At 40.2% G+C, this 21,875-nt stretch overlaps 2 protein-coding genes across 2 annotated transcripts; both read right to left on the bottom strand.

The window, feature by feature from the left end:
* Positions 1-11,974: 11,974 nt before the first annotated feature.
* On the bottom strand, positions 11,975-12,959 carry insl3 (insulin-like 3 (Leydig cell)). Its single transcript, XM_020107278.2, has 2 exons — positions 12,691-12,959; positions 11,975-12,311 (listed from the first exon to the last, which is right to left on the bottom strand). The coding sequence occupies exons 1-2, from the start codon at positions 12,881-12,883 to the stop codon at positions 12,127-12,129; spliced, it is 378 nt and encodes a 125-aa protein (XP_019962837.2). The 5' UTR covers positions 12,884-12,959; the 3' UTR covers positions 11,975-12,126.
* A 2,242-nt stretch (positions 12,960-15,201) lies between these two features.
* On the bottom strand, positions 15,202-21,469 carry LOC109638082 (potassium voltage-gated channel subfamily V member 2). Its single transcript, XM_020100874.2, has 4 exons — positions 20,375-21,469; positions 19,629-20,262; positions 18,966-19,091; positions 15,202-17,251 (listed from the first exon to the last, which is right to left on the bottom strand). Exons 1-4 carry the CDS (start codon positions 20,911-20,913, stop codon positions 16,934-16,936), a joined length of 1,617 nt encoding a protein of 538 aa, XP_019956433.1. The 5' UTR covers positions 20,914-21,469; the 3' UTR covers positions 15,202-16,933.
* Between the last annotated feature and the right edge of the window lie 406 nt (positions 21,470-21,875).

Below are 21,875 nucleotides of genomic sequence, written 5' to 3'. Positions count from 1 at the left end.
AACCCTAATGCCGGCTATGCCTGAGCAGTCGGGTACATTACCAGTCTAAATCCTATAAAGTCTTAAAGCTGGTGATGGGGCCACCAGTGGGTCAATGGTACAGTAGCTGCTGGAAAATACATTAGCTAATAAGATGGACAACCGTGTGTAAAAGTAATATAACAGCAGAGGCTAGCAATCTAGTCACCCTTAGTTTCTAGGGGCTGAAGACTGAACCTGCGATCAAACAAGATAAAGTCAAGTAGATTTTGACAAGTTAACACAAATCCCTACAGACAGGGCTGAAACTGAAACTTCATTAAAATGTCTAAAAACAACTTGACCTATGTAATATGTTTTGTCGACTACTTTGTTGTGTACTTACAATATCTAGGATGTTTCCAAAAACTGTAAAATCCAGAGAAATACCACATTTTATTCAAGGTAACAGGACGTTTCATTTCAATACATCTCTGAACAACATACAAAGAAAGAAAAACACAACGCTAGCTAGTATGTGGGTCTGCAGTTTTTTTTTCCTTCTACTGTTTCCATTAGTGCCTCACAGTGGATCTCGTTATTCATTACCATATGCTTCGTAGAGTGAATACAACTTTGATGCATTACCTCATACGAGAACATAATTTGCCCCATTCAGGTAGATTTTTATCTGCAAAGGAGGAAAACAACAACTCCCATGATCCCATGCTGCTTACCGATGTCATCAAACAAGGTCTTTTGTTATTGTTTTTATTGTGAGACCCCTAGTGGCAGAAGTTACATATTGTACCTTTAAATGTCAATCTCCTGGTAATGAACCAAACAAGCCGACCCCTGACAATGTTGCAGTAATGGAGCGTTGCTGGATTAGTACCTGTGATATAAATACTGAATTTTCTTAATCCCTTACACTACACATGCAACTGAAAACAGTAATTACATTACTGTAATGGGATACTGCCCAACACTGTCCATCCTATTATATTTTATTATTATGACTGACAAAACGCAAAAGCTATACTTTCAATATAACTGGTTTTAAATGAACAGAGTGAATTAAAGTGCAGGGTATTTGCTTTAAAACATTAGCAGGTGGCAGCGATCCAAGAAGTGCGTCAGCAGCTCAAGATTTTAAAAGTGATTAAAATATTTGCAGCGTGTCTTAAGTCAGTAAGAATTTTCCTTTGAGTTACAAACATTCACAGTGATAAAGAGCGATAAACCACATGAATAGATCTTCTGAGAGCGTCTCAAATTTACTGCTCCTGTAATACGCTTCACTGAGGAGCCAGAATGTGGGAGTGAAACTGATCAGACCATCAGAATTTGACCCCGTGTTTTTACTTGCTGAATAAATGAAAAAGACATGAAACTGAAGGAAAGAAGGAAGTCTGATACTTCAGACTCATTAACATGGCGTTGGTCAGGCCCCAAACATCACCTCGTCTAACGCTAAGAGAGAAATACGCTGGCTGACGGAGCTCCTGCATTGTGTATTGATGAGCACGACTGGATAGGATGACAGCGCAAAGTGAAACCAGAGACCCTTCGCAGAAGGAGGCAGAGAGGGAGGCGGTGACAGTGGCGGCTGTGGTGGTGTGATTTAGCATTTTAACATTATCACTTAACAAGACAGGCCTGGCACTAAGCCCCAGCGGAGGCCTGAGGAGAGTAACAGGTAGAGGAAGGAAGGAAAGAGGGAGGGAAGTAAGAGAAAAGGAAAAAGTCCAGCGCTCCCAGGCCAGCTTATACCTTTGTTATTCTCAGAGGAGCAAGACTGAAGGACAGGATGATGTGGAGAAAAAACGGAGGAAGAGAAATCCGAGAAATATGGAAGGTGGGCGGGGGGATATTCTTCTACTCCAAACTTAATTATGCATGGCAGGGTAGCTGGAGCAAAAAAAAAGAGTGGAAGAGAGATGGATGGAGTGGGAAAGAGGAGAGTGTCCACCTACACAGAGGAATGTGGCGGCAGGTGGAGAGGAGGGGGAGTAGGGAGGGCAAAGGAGATAAAAATGAGCCAGAGGTGGTGGTGGTGGTGGTTGGGAAAAGGGGGGGGGGGTGTATTTCTGTCATGCTTGAGGGTGGATGTAGGCGGTGGAAGTTGCAAATAAACAAGAGTCGTCCTTTTTCGTGGAGGGAGCTGCAGGTGGCTCTGCAGTAACCGATTATCTGGTCAGAAAACAGAACGAGTACATATTGTGATACTGGATCACTATCCAGTGTCTGCAATGTTGTTGTCAGACATCTTGACTTTATTAAAGTACTTTGTATCGTGACATGTGGAAACAGAGTCTGCAAAACATAACATCACTACTTTCTGGATAGTGGGAGAAAGTGAAGATATGTTTATACATTTACATTATATACAGTCTATGGTTTTAAATATAAAGGCTAATGTACACTGCCTCTATGTACACATACTTTTTACATTGGCATGGTTGTTCCGCATATATCCATTAAAGTGCGCTATGGGCTACACTGCCCCCCCATGATTTCCTGTGGTACTGCTTTGTTTTTGTCTGTATCGTCCATATCTGTAAACTTTTAGAAAACATGGACAAATATGCATATTATTTATTATTTGTACCAGAGCAGAAATCTTCTGTAACGCTCATGACATAGAATTAATTTTGTTGATCTTTTGCATAGTTTGAATGTATTGACCTCTGACAGTTGCAAATCGTCTTCACAGTGTTGACCTTTCAGGGAATAGAGAGTCCAACATGGAAGCATATAAATTTCACTGCATGATTCAGTTTTGCATAACTTTGCTCTATGGCGCTCTCCTCCTCATGTCCATTAACCACAAAACAAACCAGTAACAACAGGAGCCACTGCTCCACCTGTACCAGGCCTCTAGTGCCACATATTTTCACAGTGTGTACATTTTCACAGGCTGCCCGTCACTCTACCATCTCTCTCCAAAAATTGCATATCTTTGAGCCATCTGTGTGTGTGTGTGGGATTGTGGGTTAAACTGCATGTATAAAATGAAAAATAAGTGTAAAAAGAATTCCCCCTTGTGTGATCAATAAAGGAAGTTTAAGTTTAAGTTAAGTTAACTGATTTAACTGTTTTTGAGATTCAACTCTAATGTTAAATAGGAGACTTAAGACTGATTTAACTGATTTCGGTGGAGCAGACATTTAGTGTGTTTACACCATCCTCTTCTTTGAGTTCAGGTACATTTTCCACAGAAGAGGCCAAACCCTGAACTATGAAGTCCTTGTATTCATTAACGGTTCCACTTACTGGAAGTGACGGAGCAGCTTTTCAATTTCTTAAAAAGCTGCCTCGCTGTACCAAGATACTGTTCCTGCTGTTGTCCTGCTCCTCTGGGCTTAGGTGTCCCACTGAGTCACACATACAATGGGAGAGAGAGAGGCAAACAAAGCCCAGAGTGTTCTGCACAACAACACAAGTGCTCGGACATTCTCGACCACACACACATGCACCTCAGCTTGCCAGGAAACCCATGCACCCTCATTCTGTCTCCATCACACACTGATGGGGTGGAGAGCGGGAAGATACACAAGCAGCTTAGCCCTGATTAGGTGAAGTGTATTGAATGGACTGCTCATGTTTTAACAGCAGCCTCCCCCTGAGATGGACCCGGCTGATAACAGTGACAGGAATATTGAAGGAGGCAGCAAGTGTGTGTCTGCATGTAAGTATGCATGTGTGTGTGTGTGTTGGGGGACTGGAAGAGGATTTTCCCATTTTCTGGGGACTGGACATTTCTCTAAACAAACTTTGTTTCAAGTCCCCATAAAGATCTGTAAACTTTAAGGTGTAGTTATATTTTAAGAGGATAGTGATGTTAGGGTTAGAGGTTTAGGTAAGGTAAGATAAGCAAATGTACTGACTTACTTTGAACCAGAGATGATGCAAGACAATGCGATGTCCTCTGAAGCCATGGAAACCTAATGAGACAAAACATAAATGGTTGAGATGGTAATATGTGAATAGTGGTTGGGTTGAAATGTATGAATTGATGATGGTTAAAGTTAAGAATGAGACTTTGGATGAAAGCCAGTGCAGTGTCCTAACAAGAATAGCTACACAAACATGTGTATTTTCATCCACACTTGCATGAGCCATGAATACGTTTGATTTCACTTTACAATATTTATTGTGAGTGTCAAACTGAATATACGAAACCAATGTTTTGAAATTGTAATACACGTAACAGAAAGTGATGGGTGTATCAATAAAAGCAGTGATTCCTCCACTACATCATTTAACTAACAATGTTTTGCCGTCACATCAAATAGAATCCTCTCCTACATCTTCACAGCAGCGTCTCCAAAGTGCCAGCTACAAACAGCCCAGTCACACGAGTATATGGAGGGAGGAGATGGAGGGAGTGATGGAGGATGGAGGGAGTGATGGAGGGAGAGAAAGAGGAGCAACGGCGCAATTGGGAGCAGCTGTGAAAGAGCAGCTGGAGTAATCGTTTTTTCTGGGCCTGCCCACTGCTGTCTCTGCCCCGTCTCGTTTTTCTCCTCAACACTTTTTCATTCACACACAAACAACCTTCAACCTTATCAATTCACTCTTGTTTTCTAATACAATAGTGACTAGCTTTCGGTTTCATGTGTGTAATAGTCAGGTTGTCAACAGAAAGAGACAGAACCACGACTGTGAGCAAATATTTAAATTGTAGATGAAAAAGGTGAATAAAATGCATGAATGTAAAAATTAAAGAAAAGCGACAGATTAGCATACTCGCAGATGTAGCATTTTGAGCAGCATCAGAGGGTTTTCTGAAGTCATATTGAAACATCTCCTGCAGACTCCCTCTCTTCAAAGTTGCATCCTTAATCATGCAACCTGTCATTTTCTTTTCTTTTCTATGTAAAATCAGTTGAATGAAGGTATGATTTAATTTGAAAGGAAAATCCTGACGGTTGATTAAATTAATCATTCTTGGTCTGGACAATATTTTTTTCAACCAATCTTCTAATGAGTAACTGCTGAGTCGGGGCGCCAGCATCAGAGGGGAAGTGTCATCACATCCCAGATATGACGTCACACATAAGGGGCTCTGCAAGAGGTGCTGGAGAAATGAAACCATCGGAAAAGAAAGAAATGTCATGTAACTTTTCACCCTCTGGCAAAAACACAGTGAAAAAGATTTGTCAAAGTGGAATCGTCATATAAAAAAAAAAAGAGCACCAGAGTCACTCACGGCAGGTTGACAGAAGGTCAAGAAAGAAAAGGTGCAAAAATCCTATTTTACCTGTAATCAAAATCCAAATGCAGAAGTTTAAGTAATCTGGATTTGAATCTATATCATTGGGAAGATATAAAACAGCAGGAGCAGAATAATATGTGTTGTATATATTATATTGACATGATCTTTGAGCAAGCTAAAGGTACAAACTCACAACTGGTGTGTCAAGGTGACTTCTTGCCTCATCTCAATAATAAACACGATTTATATTGCACTTTTCAAAACAAAGTTACGGTGCTAAAGAAGACAAAATGGTAAAAAGCCATCATTAAAAGAATCAACATAAAGTTTGTAAATAACCAATATAAAAATAATTAAATTGTTCCTGATGATTAAGGGCAAATCCTTGAACACAAATTATGGGATGTGCCAGTTCATTGTATGTTATCAAATTCAAGTAAAATACTCCTTGGACTAAATGCGGTTACTCTGCCCTGATTTAAATTAGATTTTTTTGGCTTTTTGAAAAGAGTGAATCAAAAGTTTCATTGGAGCAAAATAGAGTTTAATAACTGGATTCAAACACACACAAGTTAAAAGCTGAGGAGAACACATGTATATAGGTATAAGTTAAGTGCAATTAAAACATTTTCAGAATATATTTCATTTTAATATAACCATCCAGAAAATCTGACAAAACAGTCTCATAAATGCACCAAACTATAGATTATTTAACACAGCCATCATCAGATTTGGCCGCTAGCAGCAGAACAGAGCATCACATTACCTGCGCTACTCTGAGGCTCCGAGCTCTGCGGCTGCAGAAAACCCTCCTGCAGTGGGTTTAGCTGCTGCTGCCACACTGCCCTCTACCAGCTCAGCTCTATTAGTTCAGCTCCACCACAGCCCAGTGGCCCCAAGGTTGTGGTGGTAGTTAATGTGTGTGTGTGGTGTTTGCATGCATGTGCTTTTATTCTGTCCCTGGACAGAGAAGCATAAAGACACACATGATGGACTGTATGGGGCTGGAAGGTAACTAAGAAAAAAAACAGCTATGTTCAGTCTGCACCTAAGGAAAAATGAAACTATGAATACAAAATAAACTATGAATGCCACAAATGTAATATACAAAGTTATTAAATGTTTTGTGTTTCCGGCAAGAAAAAACAGCAGGTAGGTGTGGCGGAAATTTATCTCGAGATGTGAAATAAAGAGTTTCTCAGACCAGAATTATCTTCGGGTCTTTAATAGAGCTCTGCAGAGGGTTTCACACAGTGGAACAACCCCGAATATGGAAAGAAGAAGGTTGTATACAGTCAGGTAAACAGGAAACATAAGAGACAACTGTTTCTGAGTAATGGCATGAAAAACCGAAGCCACCTGTAGTCTGGTTAACACTGGAAGCTGTCTGTTCTTGCTTCTGCAAGAAAGAAGAAGTTTGCTACTGCAAAGAGCAGAGTCAACAAGAGGATCCTCATCGAGAAAGGACATGAACTCTGAGGTTACATCTGCCAAGTGCATAGCAACAGTCATGGCATTGGATAGTTAAGGGTAAAACAGTAAAAGGTCCTTCTGCACGTATGCCAGACAGTTCAAGCAAAGTTCATATGCAAGTTTTCCATTACATAGGTGTGGAAATAAATGCAAACAGACAAACTAAAAGTCCCAGACTAAAGCAGAATGGTACTCAGCAGAGCACATACCTTGGCCAAGGTCCAACAGTCCCCCAATAAATTCACTGGTTCCAGATTTTAATTGGATCTACACCAAATAGCCTCTACTCATAGATGTCAGTCCCCATGTGGGATTTTTTTAATGAATTATTCTCTGTGAACTCAGAACTGTTCCTGTTTTACTGAACCAGATCCTGATCCACACAACAATTTTTATTAATTGTCCTTGGGTCATGTCTCACCCCTGCACAAAACTTCGTGGAAATTGTTGAAGTAGTTAAATAAACCTGCAAACTAAGACACACAGACACAAACATAAACTGCTTGGTGGAGAAACTACAGGCAGCAACAAACCAGCAATTCAGAGAGAAAAAACTGAAACACACAAAAACCAAGCAGCAAACCTGAAGCATGTGGAAATCCAGGGAAGTTAATACACAAACTGACAGAGGAGAGTGGAAAGCACAGAGACTGAAAGAAAGCAGGAGTTACTCAGCTCAGGTGAGACACATGAAGGCAGCTGAGGACAATCACAGGTAAGGAAACCAGACATGCACAGGAAGTAAAGTTAGAGAGACACAGAAGGAAAGAAGCTTCAAAGTAAAATGTGAAATAATGAACTCAAATTGCACACAAAGATATAAATCCGAATATACAAAATCAAAGTCAAAACACAAGGAGATTATATTCCAAATGCCACTAATTCAACATTATTCCAGCACAAGGGTTCACAAAAATACATTAAAAGTCCAAAGACAAATAAAGGAAACATCACCTCACCATCACGATTTGCACCATAAGCAACTGAAGAGAGACCTGAAAAAAACCGACCAGCAAAGGGGCCCAGGCCCAAGCTCCCCAACAAGAGGTGAGTCTTTCCAAAGGTCCAAAACAAGCAGCAGAATGATGACAAAAACAACTGTAAAATGGCCGAATAATTAAACAAATGTGACGATCACTGATGAGAAAAGGGATGAAGTAAAAAGTCGTCCGATACTGTCCAGTGATGATCTCTGTGTCCTCTGAGCCACAGTAGCCAAACAAATCCTTTTTATTAAGCACAAAACACACAGTACAGAGCTTTTATATATGGCTATAATAGAGATTTATTCTAATAATATATTTTAAGAGTCTTCATAAATTGTGGTTTCTCCTGGCAGCCGCTAATCTATTAGATAATATACTATGCTTTTACAATAATGACTGTCTTAGAAAGTGTTTTCAGTCACAGCATGGCTGGAATACAGACATCTGCACAAATAGGATTAAATATGTTGTCGATGATATTTTAGAATCAAATAGTCATGGTGCTAAAGATAGTCAGACGCTAATTCCAGCCATGCAGCTTCGAAGATGAGAGATCAGAGCACATGAAGAGACGACAAGACAGAGAGAGCTCCTTTGGAACTTCTGTCCTCCTCTTCCTCTTCCCCTGGGAGCAGTGTCTGAGCACACAATGCTCCTGAAGCTGTCACTGCTGGTCAGAACATCCGAATCTTGTGAAGCACAGCCAAAGACAGAGCCGTCACGTCACAGTGGAAGATGGTGCAGATGGAAAGATGCAACAATATATATTAAGAGACAGATATTAGACATGGATAAGGAACAGGCAGCAGCGGAAATTCAGCTTCAGGACTGAGTTCAATCTGTGGTGGGTTCATTATTCTTTTGAATCAAAATTAGCTCATTACGTGTGCATTTGTTAGTGATGTGAGGCTCTGGAGTCACTCTTGAATAATGTAAGCAGATATCAGGGTTAAGGATTTCCTATAACAGATAATACCCTGGCCACTTGTAAAGCTGGTGCACCAGCCAGAGGGATTCCTCACAACATCAATATTCTAGAAGTTATCCATCCATCCATCATCCATACCACTCATTTAACATATAGAGAAAAGAAACACCCACACTCACACCTATGTGGACAATCTAGACTGTCCAGTGAAACCTAACCAATCAGAATGTCTGACTGTGGGAGTTGTTTTTGAAAAAATGATGTAAAATAAATATATTGAAATATACAACTCTAGGCTTTTCTTATAGTTGAAGACTACAGAGGATCAATAGGGATCAGTATTGGAAACATGTCATCTTGACAGAAACTACATGAACATTAATGATCAAACAAACTGTGCGGCAACAATCCACTCTGCCTCCCTCTGGCTGAACTGTAAAATAGCACCAGGTGATGGCCAAACACTGGTATTTGTCACCAAACATCTGATAACATGAGATAATTCCCATTCACAGAGTGAAATCTACAAAGGAAACAGGTAAGCAAGTAAATACAGTTTATTTGTAAAGCACTTTTCTCAGAGTCAAAAACACACAGAGCTCAGTTGTTTAGGCCCAGATTTGGCCCACAATGCCACACTGTCACTATCTTGTGTGTACACTTGTTCCCACAAGATAAAAAGAAATTATCTAGTGAGAAGAAGATAAAGAAGTCGTGCACACAGAGTTAATATCTGCGTAGTAAAGGTATGACTGGCCGATGCTTTGAAGACAATGGTAAGTAGCGTTAGTAGCTTTTAAGAAATTGTTAATTTCTCAAGTATTGTGTTTGATACGGAGCCACTGATGTCTCAGAAGACGATCATTATTTTTTATCTTGGCGCACACAAGTTATTATCTTGTGGGAACAAGAAAAAAATATCATCTTTCAGGACTTCAGGGGCTCCGTACTTATGTGTTACTGGTTAATAAAATAAAACGAATAGTAAGAAGTGACTTCAGATGGGTTTCCCAGTGTTGCACACCCACATGCACACCATTTATTCAGCACGCATGCACACAGTACATTGTCCTGTAGAGTGCACACAAGACAACATGAACCATACACACACGCATACACCAAATATAGCATCTTTAGCCTTGATACTTTTACTGTTGGAAACAAGCTCTGAGAGCCATTTCATTTACATGCAAATTGACACCCACCAGTCCACTCTCCTCTCTCGCCCTGCCTCTCTCCTGCCCTGCATGTGTGTGTGTGTGTGTGTGTGTGTGTGTGTTCCCAGTGTTTGTTCACGTGTGTTCCTGCATGTGTGTGTAAGCCGTGTAGCCGCTCTGCTGGCACTCAGCGAAGGTGCCATTCTGGCCTGCTGCTTCCCTGCGTACTGGAACTAAACACAAAGAGGTAGAAAGACAGATAGAAGCTCTGATTGGGTTTTCATTATTCGCTTTAGCAGCTTTTCAGTTGAAACAAAACAGGCACAAGGAGGTGAGGCCCATCAAAGAGGCCTTGTCTTGTCATCTGGTGTTGGGACTGAATAATGATGGGCTGAGGCCTGGAAGTGTCCTCTGATCAAATGTCTCCTGTCAGATTAAGAGATAAAGGATCAGTCGAGGTGATTGAGCAATTTACAGTAATGAGCTTTGAGAGAGTGATGATCACGGCAGGGAAGAAACGTGGCAGAAATAAAAACTGATTGAACTTGGTACAGAAACAGTGAAACCTCCTCATGTTGGCAGGATGATGTAGCAGCTCCTCAGTGGTAGGAACAGTAAGTGTCATTTAAAATCAACCATCTGTCACTCTCTGCTGGTCATTATGAGACACTGCATCAATTCTGCATTTTATCTATTGCAGGTACATAGCTTCTTTTTTATCATCAACAATATTATATTTCATTTATTCTGCAAGTGTGTTATTTTATCATAATTTGAAATGAATTTTTTGAAGTTACCTGGAAGAACTGATTGAATTTGTCTCTAATAAAAGAAGAAATGTTGCTGTTAATATAAATCATAGAGGATTTGTTGCTACAGGAGGAATTTCCTTGGAACAAATGGTCATTATCAATAATTAATTTACATTTGGAAATGTCTTCCTCTTCTATGTTGCCCTGAATGTTCATCTATTTGACACTATAGCAGTTAACTTATTGGACGTTTCATTTCCCCTGCAATAAACATATAATCAATACCACATTGTATGCATGTGCACTTTAGCATTTATTTTTAATTAATTCATCATAAATTCGGAACTTGATTTTTATTATTATAATTATCATTGTTATGGTTATTATTATCAATGTACTCACTTACTGGTTGCCACTATACAGAATGAATGGTTACAACAGAATGAGGGACAGATGTGAAGTGTATGTAAAACCTGCTTCATGTTTCAGTTTGCCAGACGTATCCAACTGTTTTAAAAAACATGATCAGACGGTTGTTAAAAACCATCCGAACAGAATGTTCTATGTCCGACTCGATCTAAATTCATCTTAATAAAACCAATTACATTAAAACCAATCGTAGGCACAACACAATCCATCCCTCCCCAAATGAAACCAATTTACCAATCAGACACTCTGGGCTGATTGACTTTTGCTATTAGGAGTCATTTATGAACATCTGCAACAAAGAGTGGAAGATAATCAGCAACACATTTGATTATCCATTAAGAGAATTGTTCAGCCCTCAGTGTGAGGAACTGGCCGGGTGACACAGATTATTTCAGAGCTGAACGACTCAGCCAATGGCCTCGATTCGATTTAGTGCAATCAGAGAGCTGTAAACTGCACTCACACTGTCCCATCATTCAAGTGTGTGTCTTTAAAAGCATAGTTTATGCCTCTGAGTTTGTGTGTGTGTGTGTGTGTGTGTGTGTGTGTGTGTGTGGGTGTGTGTGTGTCTGTGTTTCCATGTGTTCCTGTTGATGTGATTTAGTTTGATTAGGCCATTTGCTGTTTCAAGGTTAATTTCTCTGCAGCTTTAATTATACAAATTGACAATGAAATAACAACACAGTGTTAATAAGTGTTGATTTTTAGACTTTTAGTGCAGGATTGACAAGTGTTGATTGGTGTGTGATTGTGTTGCCTGGTGTGTGTGGACTAGAGGCCCCAGAGGTGACTGATGTAACCTATCACTAAACTGTAAAGTTCATTGGATTATGTACAAATTCACACAGTAAGCACTAACGACTTATCAATGTTGACATTCAGTAACAGGAATATTGATCGTTATCATGAATGTATTGGATTGCAATATTGTGACCTATTGCAACAGGATGAACTGGGTTCTTCTTCACACTGAGTATCGCAGTAATCCATCCACGCTGCTAACTAACAGACAAACGCTGATGAAAAAACATAAAACGCAGAGAAATCACAGCAGATAAGATTTCATTAATAATCATTAAAAGCTTTATTGCAGTCTAGTCTGAGAGCAACACATATTTTTTCTACAGTGATAAAGAGTGAATAAATTACAAAAACAAACTTGCAGCACAGGCCACATCAGTTAATCATGCTATTTTGTCGTGTGATAAGTCGGAAACCAAATCTAGCAGAACTGTATCAGCTCTTTCATGCTGCATCCTTTCTCGCAGCAAATGTCCGATATTCTTCCAGCAACTCGTCTGATCCTAGAGGACAGGGTAAACCAGTGAGGGGCCAGGGAGGGGACGTCTCTCTTCTCATCAGACTCTGGAGGGATGTGGACGCCCTCTGCGTCCACATCATGGTTCCCTGTGCAGATGAGAAGCAGAGATATGTGGTGAGCAGAGAGAAACAGAGGATTTTCTCATTTTTATTTGGAAAACTTTATGTGAAACTCCAAGGACAAATGAAAAGATTAGTCAGAAACTTATTGTCATTGGATTAAAACCTTGAGATGTATCATCATGTTTCCAAGGGGATTCCTAAAAAGGTTGTCATTGAGCTGAGCACGCACACAGGTCAACTTTTAATTAATTTAATATGTTCCACTTCTGTTACTATAAAGTATTTTGTATTTTAATAAGTTTGTGTGTCCTACAATAGTCTTCAATCTTCAAGTTGGAGTGAACTTAATCCTTCAAATGCAGAGGCCACAACAAAGTAGAGAAATGTAACCTAAAGTACTCACAGTGAGTAGTGATGGGCTGATGTTGGTCCAGCTCTACGTCGGGGATGTCTCTCCTCAGACGCGAGTTACCACAGGCGGAGACGGCCAAACGTATCAGCTCCCTCCCGCACATCTTTATCCTCTCCTGTGCGTGGACGGCACACACTGCAGCCACGAGCACAACCAGCAGAGACAAAAACTTTGCAGCAGCCATTGCACGACGAGTCACTGCTCCTCGAGTCGGTCAGGAACTGTGGACGGTCCGGTGAGAGCTGAGCTGTGGTGTGAGAACAGGATCTGTGACTTATGAGGTGAACTCGAGGGGGTTTATATAGTGAATGAGCAGTGCCCATCGTGGCAATTTTAAAAATGCAGAGGCCGCAGGTTCCCCGAGACATGTATTCGGCCTTGACGAGGGAAAAGCATGTCCTGATCCAGAGCTCAGCATGACTGATGAGAAGTCCCCTCAAGGATGAAACCCTCGTAAAAATCTGGTCTTACAGTCACTAACGCTTGTTTAAAAACATTAGAGGCAAAGAAATACTCATAAGAGCCTCATAAGAACATCTGGAACCCAACAGAGGTTTGAGCTTGAGCAGAAAAACCAAGAAGGATTTCAAGCACTTTAGATGCTAAATGCAGATTTGGTTGTTTGTTTATTTCATATATCAGAATCTACGTGAGTCATAAATCATCTTATTACGGTGAACTCTTTTCCTTGAATGTGAGTGGCTCTTGCACCTTATCTCGACACATCTTGAGGGATGGGAGCGAACAGAACAGAGTGCGTCTGGCAAGAAGACGTCAAGGATATTGATGCAACTCTTCACACGCACATGCTCACTCCACGCCAAACACGAACATTTTCCCAACACCCACGAAAAACATAAACGGTGGCCCTTTCATGTCCTAAATGTTCCTCTGGCGATGCATGGCTTTTTAACCTCTACTGACGATATCACTGCTGAGTAGTGTTTGGTTTGTTGCTCTCAGCTGCTGTGTGCTGGCAGCAGGATGTCGAGGTGAAAAAGTCTCCCTTGCTTCTCTTGTTATTTATTTATTTTATTTAGGGGGTTAATATCAATGCTGTTCGTTATTTGCATAATAATCAAGTTAGTGCATCTGCATATTATTTACAGATGTTGTATTAACTACACTAATGACTCGTCTGACTCCAGGAAAATAATTACTATGAATTTAAATTGGAAACCCATTGATTTCTGATTTGTTTATTTGTTTTCAGAAATGTAATCTTGACCTTTTTTTTAACCGAAATGTTATTTTTTGTTTTGCACTTCAAGGACAACACATTTATAGATGCTAAATCCTCCATGGCTCTCTGGAACAATACAAAGTGACTGTTCCCATGTACTCTGACTTATTTGTGTATTTACCCCCAGACAAGAGGTTATGTTTTCACCCCTGTCCATTTGTTGGTTTGTTTGTTAGTTAGTTACAAGGACAGATTACCATGAAACTTAATGGATGAATACCGTACGGGTCAGGGAAGAACTCAGGATCAGGAAGCACCTTCTTTAACATTGTGGGCAATTTTCAACATTTTTCTTGATCTCTTGAGACTAATTATTTAGTGCAGATTCAAAAAAAATCAAGTGAATTCAAAGGTGGTTTCATGAGGGGACTGTTGCGCCTTGGTGCAGGTATGCATTCAGGACCATTCTGTTAAAGATGATAAAGGTTAAAGCGGGACTTGTCAGTATTTGTGTATAAACAATGGATCAAATGGCTGTAATGTGGACGAGGCCTGTTGAAATCATGAACCACAGAGTGTTATCACTTTACAGTTTCTCTCAGCACTACAGGGATTTAAGGCTCTTTCATACAGAGACCCTGCTGTATTGCCGTGAAGAAGATGTCTTGTTGTGCCGCCCTTGCTTGTTTACACTGAACTAAACCAACTGGCATATTGTCGCCCCCGTGTTGGATTTTTCGGCTGCATGCCGGCATTCAGGAAACAGGCTGGATGTGTAAGATTACAGCATCTGTCCTGCCATAACGGCTCAGCCTTTTTACACAGACATGAATTTGGCTTTTCGACTTTCTCCTCAGTCGAAGAACAAAAACTTCCTCTGAACACAAAAATACTACAACATTAGGAGTGTCTTGCTCTCAAATCTTTTTAGTTAATAGTGCAGAAAGTGAAAGATTAGGAATCAAATATAAGAATTTTAAATGCAATAGTTTTGGTAACATTGTTGAGCTTCATCTGTTTCCTATGTGTGTGTGAGTGTGAGTGTGTGTGTGTGTGTGTGTGTGATCTTTCCCTGAGGTTTCTTAAGTGCATTTATTCCTGTCCACTCAGTCCTGCCTGAGTCACATGAGACAGACAGAACTTCTCAGTACTGTTGAGTTTTAATTGACGCTGACAACACAATTAAACCACTGGCATCTGTCCCATTACCTTATCCTGTAACACTATAAGACAGGCAGCGTCCTCCATCAGACAAATGAGACAAGTGTTTGTTAATATACACACACAGAGTCTTTTTTAAAAGGAAATGACACAATGAGTGTGATGAGAAGATTTTATTTTGGTTTAATTCAGAAGTATACTTTTCAATACATAATAACATCTGTGTTCAATATGTCCAGCCTGTGATGTATGTGTGTGTTTTTATGCACAATAAAGAAAGAATAATGACACATTTTACAGTATTATTTACAGTAACTGTAATACACAGATTTCAACTCTGCAAAATAAATAAGAGAGAATTGCCTATAAAATAAAATACACATCATAAAATGTCTTTCTTTTGACACCTTTTGTTTGCACATGGCAGCTTTTATCACCTTCATACATTTACATTTGTGCATGTACAAAATTTCACTCAGTGACTCAGAGAAATTGGACAAATGTGTCACGAATGGACAAAGTCTAGTCATGGAGGAAAACAAGGAAGCATTTGTAATGTACTGGTAATTTGAACAAAAATTCATTGAACATACATAACTGCTTTTAATCATGTTTCATATGGATGGAATAATGTCTTTGATCAACACTTTAAATATGTCTGGTCTCTAAAGAACTGTGGTCTAGAGCAGGAACCGGTTTAAAGGGGCCTTGTTCTACACTTTGTTTTTTAAATGTAAATAAGAGACGAAGACATGTGTAGAGGAACTCACAGATCTACTGTATATAAGCTTAATAAAAAGGAGTAAAATGTCGAATCTTTAATGTGCGTAGCCATAGAGCTAAACCCAGCCAGCAGCACAGTGCAGAGACAGTTTTGACTCCAGGACCAGACCATGATTGATCCTGACGTCGACAGTCCAACACCATGGAGCTCACTTCTCACTTCCTGCAGGGATTGGGCCACACTCACATGCTCATTGATAGTTATAAGCCCCATCGTCTCTTATCTTAATTTCCTTGCTTGAGAGGCTTACATCTGAAACAAATGGATCTGCCGTCATTCATGAAAGTGTCCTGTAAGCACTTTGTGCGTTGGATGAAAATAGCCCTGGACATTATCTACTTCTGCTCCGGACTGAACAGGCAGGCGGCGCGAGGACAAATCCTTGTAATCCCTTACAACAAAATTACACTTATGCTCTTGACACGCCCACAGCTGCATCCCTCCTCCCACTGAGATACAGTCGAGTGACCGAACAGAACAAAATGACACAGGAATGACACTCGTCTGACATAAAACTTTGTACATGGGAGCTTTGCAATGGTGATATTGAACTTTTTGCATGTGTATGTAGATCTGAGACATTTTCCTTGTTCGTACAGTTGTATTTCCTTAGTTTCAAAACAGTGGTAGATGGTAACTCACAGTCCAACGTGATGTTTCACCAGCTACTGGCCAATATCTTATACAAGCCTAGCACTTTGAATAATTCTTCACAAGCATCTCGCTCCTTAAAAGTGATCAGTACAACATTGCTTCCTTGATAATGTTACTGCTTGACCTCCTTATGTCAAACATCTATTTCAGTTGGGTCAGAATTAGTCCCAGCCACTTCCTGTTCTTGGAAACATATAACAAGCTGTCCAGTGGCAGCATCATGTCTCATTTGACAGAGTCATCACCCATGGCGTGCAAACAGCAACTGACCGTAAAGTCGAGGCTTAAAGCTTATCTCAACTTTAATGCTGCTGCCTCCATTTACTCCGCTTAGACTGTTTATCTTAAATCACGCACACTCTGGGTTGGAGGCAGATGGGTTCTTACACTTTCTAGACCCATGGGTTATAAGGCCATTTAGGGCTAGCATGTATGCAACACTGCAGCTCCTCTCAGTCCTCGCTCTCATGGATCTCTTGCCTTCCGCAGGGCCGATAGTGTATCTCATCCTCCGAGTTGTCTGGCTGGGGTTCATAGCAGCTGTCAAACTTGCGCCTCAGGCGTTTCCTGAGCTGGAAGGTGCGCTCCGTGTTTGAAAACGTGTATTCCTGCTCCTTCAGTTTGGCGTAGTAGTCGGAGAACTTGTTGAAGAGAATGGAGATGGGCATGCCGTTGAGGATGATGCCAAACGAGATGCAGCCAAATGCCACACAGCGGCCGAGATAGGAGATGGGGACGACATCTCCGTAGCCCACAGTGGAGATGCTCACCTGCGGGAAGAAGAAGAGTAACATGAGCCATGTTGAATGAGTGATCTGTACTCTGCTGCTGCTGCTATCTAAATATTTTGTTCATTGATCATTCGGCGGGTTGCAAGTTGAGAATGAGCAAGATTAAATTAATTCCCAGGAATGTACCGCAACACTTTCCATCTCTCGAATGCAATCAGTGTCTGGTCGAGAATGAGACACATTACTGCGTATTATAGAGGATTAGACACATATCAGTTGACAGCTGCCACCAGATAAATACAAAAACAAATGTCCTCAAATGAGGGTGAAAAGAAGCAGAGAGAGGCTGATGATGTATAGCAGCACTGAGGCCAAGATGATCAAATTTTGTAAAATTGTAATGTATTCTAACCATCAGAAGAAATGTCAAAATGCATCTCTTTTATTCTTAATTAAGTAGGTATAACAAAATATACTAAACCCATTTTTCTGATTACAGGCTGTAATGTTCCAGGCCCTTTTTTAACATTGTGACACTTTTTTCAATATTTTCATTGCTTTCCCAGAGAATAAAACATTTATTTTGATGGAAAAAAGACATTTAGGGGACTGATATCTATGAGTGTGTGAAATCTGGTGGAGATCCAAAAGAAAATCTAGTGAATTTAAATGTGGTTGCATGAGAGGACTGCTCGGCATTGGCGGAGGTTTGTGCTTCACTGAGTGTCCTTCTAGTTTCCTTTGTGGTGAGGATGTGAGCATACAGCATGAAACCCCTTAAAATAATTAGCTTTGTGGGAGATAACACATTTGTTTTCCATGTTGACCCTGTTGTAAGAGATCTGCCATCGGATGACGGTGATAGATCAGTGATTTACAACATGACAAAGGGCGAGACAGAAGCTTTTCAGTTGAACACTGCTTGGTTCTTCACATCTGTAAAGACTATGAACATACAGTTTTTGATGCATTTACTGTTAGATTCTAAAAATCCTGTGTCCATCTTTCAAATAAAACAGGCTGTGTCTTATTTGTCCTGCTTGAGAGACTTATATTAAACTCAGTTTAGCCAACTATTCATTCACAAAGGGAGATTACACAATGAGTCTTTATATGTAATTCTATCGTCAAGGCCTGGCTTGGTAGATCCACAAAAATAGCACAGGACATGACTCTGTGCTGTCCTGTGCACTCTTGTCTTGGTCTGACTAGGCAGACAGCAGCAAATCCCAGTAGGCCTAATCCTTGACACCTGAAATCCACTGCACTGCTTAATCATGCTGACACCCCCCCCCCCCCCCATGAGCCTCTGCTCAGTCTCCTCAGCACTGTCAAGCGAAACAGCTTAGCAAAGTCCATAACCTAGTTAATTGATCCGGAAGAATCTAAGTAGCAGTCATAAGAGCTGGTTGAATCCTCCAATTCTTGGTCCGTTCATAGTAATAAAAACATGAGAGGCAATTCAGGTGTTACCCAGCATCATATGAATATGTGGTTAAGTGCAAATTAGATTGGACTGTGTTGTATCAACCATGGCTTAATCCCATTTTACCTAATTCATTACAAGGTTAAGAGAAAATCTAAGAAGTGAAAAAACTAACCTTGATTATTTAAATATTTGAATCCAGTTAGTTCATTAAAAATGTGTTTTTGTAAAAAAAAAAAAAAAAAGACAATAGTCTGACCATAGCCGTGATACCAACACAATCCTGTTATTTTGCATTGAGGCAAACGTGAAGTTTATCGTTCTCACCGCAGCCCACCACCAGGCGTCCGGTATGCTGCTGAATGGTGTCCCAGGCTGATCCACCTCCACAGAGTGCATCAAAGCAGAGAAGGTGAAGATGCCCATCGCAATGAACAGAAACAGACAGCATACCTGGATAAAAACAGATGAGATTATGGTTAAAAAAAAAAAGAAAAGCATCTAACATTATGTAAATCATATATTTGATAAATATGCTGTTAAATGAGATGAACTTCTAACATGATTGAAACATCGAGATACTTTCATTTTTTAACTTTTAAAGGTTCCATAAATCTTTAAAGGTTCCTGAGCAACCAAGTTGTCAATTTTAACACCAAACCTGCATTAACTGACTTTTGGTTACAGAGGAAACAAGTTAAAAACTAAACTTTAGCCTGTCATCATCTTCTGAAGTTAACATGCTGAACTATAGAAAAATCTATTTAGAGAACACATGCAGATGTGGAACAAAAGATGTATTCTTTTTGTCGTGTTTTGGGGCATTTGTTGCAGTTTTAAATCTTTACCGAGTGAAATTTCAACACATTTTCTTGTAATATTGCGACTTCATCCTTCCAATATTACAAAATCATTGCTTTGTGTGTCACCTCAGTTAATTATCCACAGTGTGTATTTGTATGTATGTATCTGTGTGCTATTCCTCCATACCTGCTCAGAGCACTGGCGGATGGTGAAACCAAAGGCCCTCATGCCGGTGGAGTGACGGGCGAGCTTCAAGATACGGAAGATACGCATCAGCTTGACAACCTTGAGCACCTTGCTGACTTTACTGACCCTTGCCATGGCCTTCAAATCTTCCTGTGCACTCATGTCCTCTGCATCTATAACAAACGTTTCGAACATGAGCTGTAAGAAGTAGGGCATGACAGCCACAATGTCGACAAAATTGAGGGCGCTCTTCACGAAACGTTTGATGTCGGATGTGGTGAATAGTCGCAAAAAGTATTCAGATGTGAAGAATAGGATTGAACTAATCTCCACCCACTCCATGTAGGTTCTCCCGGCGAGCTTGTACTCCCTGAGTTCTTTCACTGTGTTCATTGTCATGGCAACAATGGAGATAAGCACAAAGAGGCTGGAAAACACAGCAAATGCTTTGGCTGAAAGCGAGGAGTAGGGATTCTCCATCAAGTCCCAGAGGGCCTTCCGAAAGTTTCCAAGAAACATGGCCTTGTAACCTTCATCGTCCTGGTGAGGTTTTATCTCATCAATAAGCTCCTTGTTGACCTTCAGTTGGTCTCTGATGTCATCCACCTTCTCCTCAAACAAAATACGGCAGCACCTGAGCAGATTTAAGAAACATTTTTAGAAACCACATTTGAAACACACAAACAGTAACAGACAAAGCTACACAATGCACATAGCGAGTACTCAATTATGGATCTGCAGCATACCTTGGAGTGTCCTTCAGTTTCAGGCCCCAGAATGACATCTCTTCCTCAAAGTTGACAGGACAAAGGCTATCCATCACCCACAGGACATTACTGCAGTAAAAGTGGAATATGTAGTGGAAAAACATGGGATCTCTGTCAAAAAAGAACTCGTTGTTCTGAACATTGTAATCGTCACACAGCGTCAGGCGTTTGACTGGATCATCACAGAGGGCAAGGACACCAATCCTGGTTTTTGGGTGTCGGAGGACCAAATGTTTTGGGATGTGAAACACCCTTCCACCCACGTTAAGGTTGACGATGTTTGATATCATTGGGTTCGATGCCTCTTTTTTCGGTTCTTTTTTTGGTGGTTTTTTCTCATCAGGAGCATCAAGGTTGTCCATAGACGTCCATGGTTTCACCGAGCTGTCCTGCGAAAAAGGGAACTCGCAGTCCTGTTCTTCAATGCTTTGAGAAAAACTCATGTCCCGTTTTATGGTCGCAAAAAGGCTCGAGCGGCGCTTTTTCAGCACCTTCAACTTAGGCTTTATATTCGCCATTGTCTCTGTTTCTCAGAAGACAAACCAAGAAAAAAGTTCTGTGTTCAGACCAAGTCAGAGAAAAACAACAACAACAGCATTCCACAAGATCTCCATTCGCACTTGTCCTTTAAAACGTGCTGCTTGCAGGTTGAAATGAAGATAAAGTCAAAACTCTCGTGCTTGTCTCTCAGCATGCAAGAAGATCAACTGCATGAGTTAGGGATTCAGCCTCTTCACTGATTCTCTAATCCTATTGCTGTTCTTTCAGTCCAAACGCAAGTTAAAAATACTGTTCACGAGGATTAGCGTTGTGATTTAAAGCTTTGCGTTCGGAGAGGAGGAAAGGCGGAAGGGGTGGTGTGATGGCTGTGTTGTATTGCTAACAAGGCTGAGGAGATTTCTCACAGGAAGGACGTACTAATGATGCAGGTAGATTACACAAGCTAGACCCATGCAGCTACACAGTCCTTCTGTGCATGTGCTGAACAGTCAAATAAAGACGGAATCAACAGAATTCTATATTTGGTTTCACTCTTTTCTCTATATTCTAACAAAAGCCTTTCAGCATTGCAATGGCATGAAAAGTTTGATACAAAATAAAGTAAAGCCAAATCAAAGATAACTTATTTATGAAATAATACTAAATAAGGAAACATTACATTTTACTGTATAGGTTAAATTCTAGTTCACAGAATATTGATAAGAAAATTGGAAATACAGATTGGCAAAAATGTGACTGATACAAAATGAAAACAGAAAAGACCATTGTTAACTAACTGTGATGGGAGACATGCACAGATTTTAATACAGTGAAGCCTAATGTATTTTCCTAGAGTTTAAGTATATTGTAGAAAACATTAAGAATATATATATATATTTAATGTTATTCTTAATATATATATATATATATATTAAACTTATAAAAGCAAAACAAATAATGGAAAGACAACTACTAATCTACTAATTCACAATATAATATA

The sequence above is a fragment of the Paralichthys olivaceus genome, chromosome 16 (genome assembly GCF_024713975.1).
Source record: "Paralichthys olivaceus isolate ysfri-2021 chromosome 16, ASM2471397v2, whole genome shotgun sequence".
NCBI lineage: Eukaryota > Metazoa > Chordata > Actinopteri > Pleuronectiformes > Paralichthyidae > Paralichthys > Paralichthys olivaceus.
This window is presented reverse-complemented; position numbering and strand designations above follow the sequence as displayed.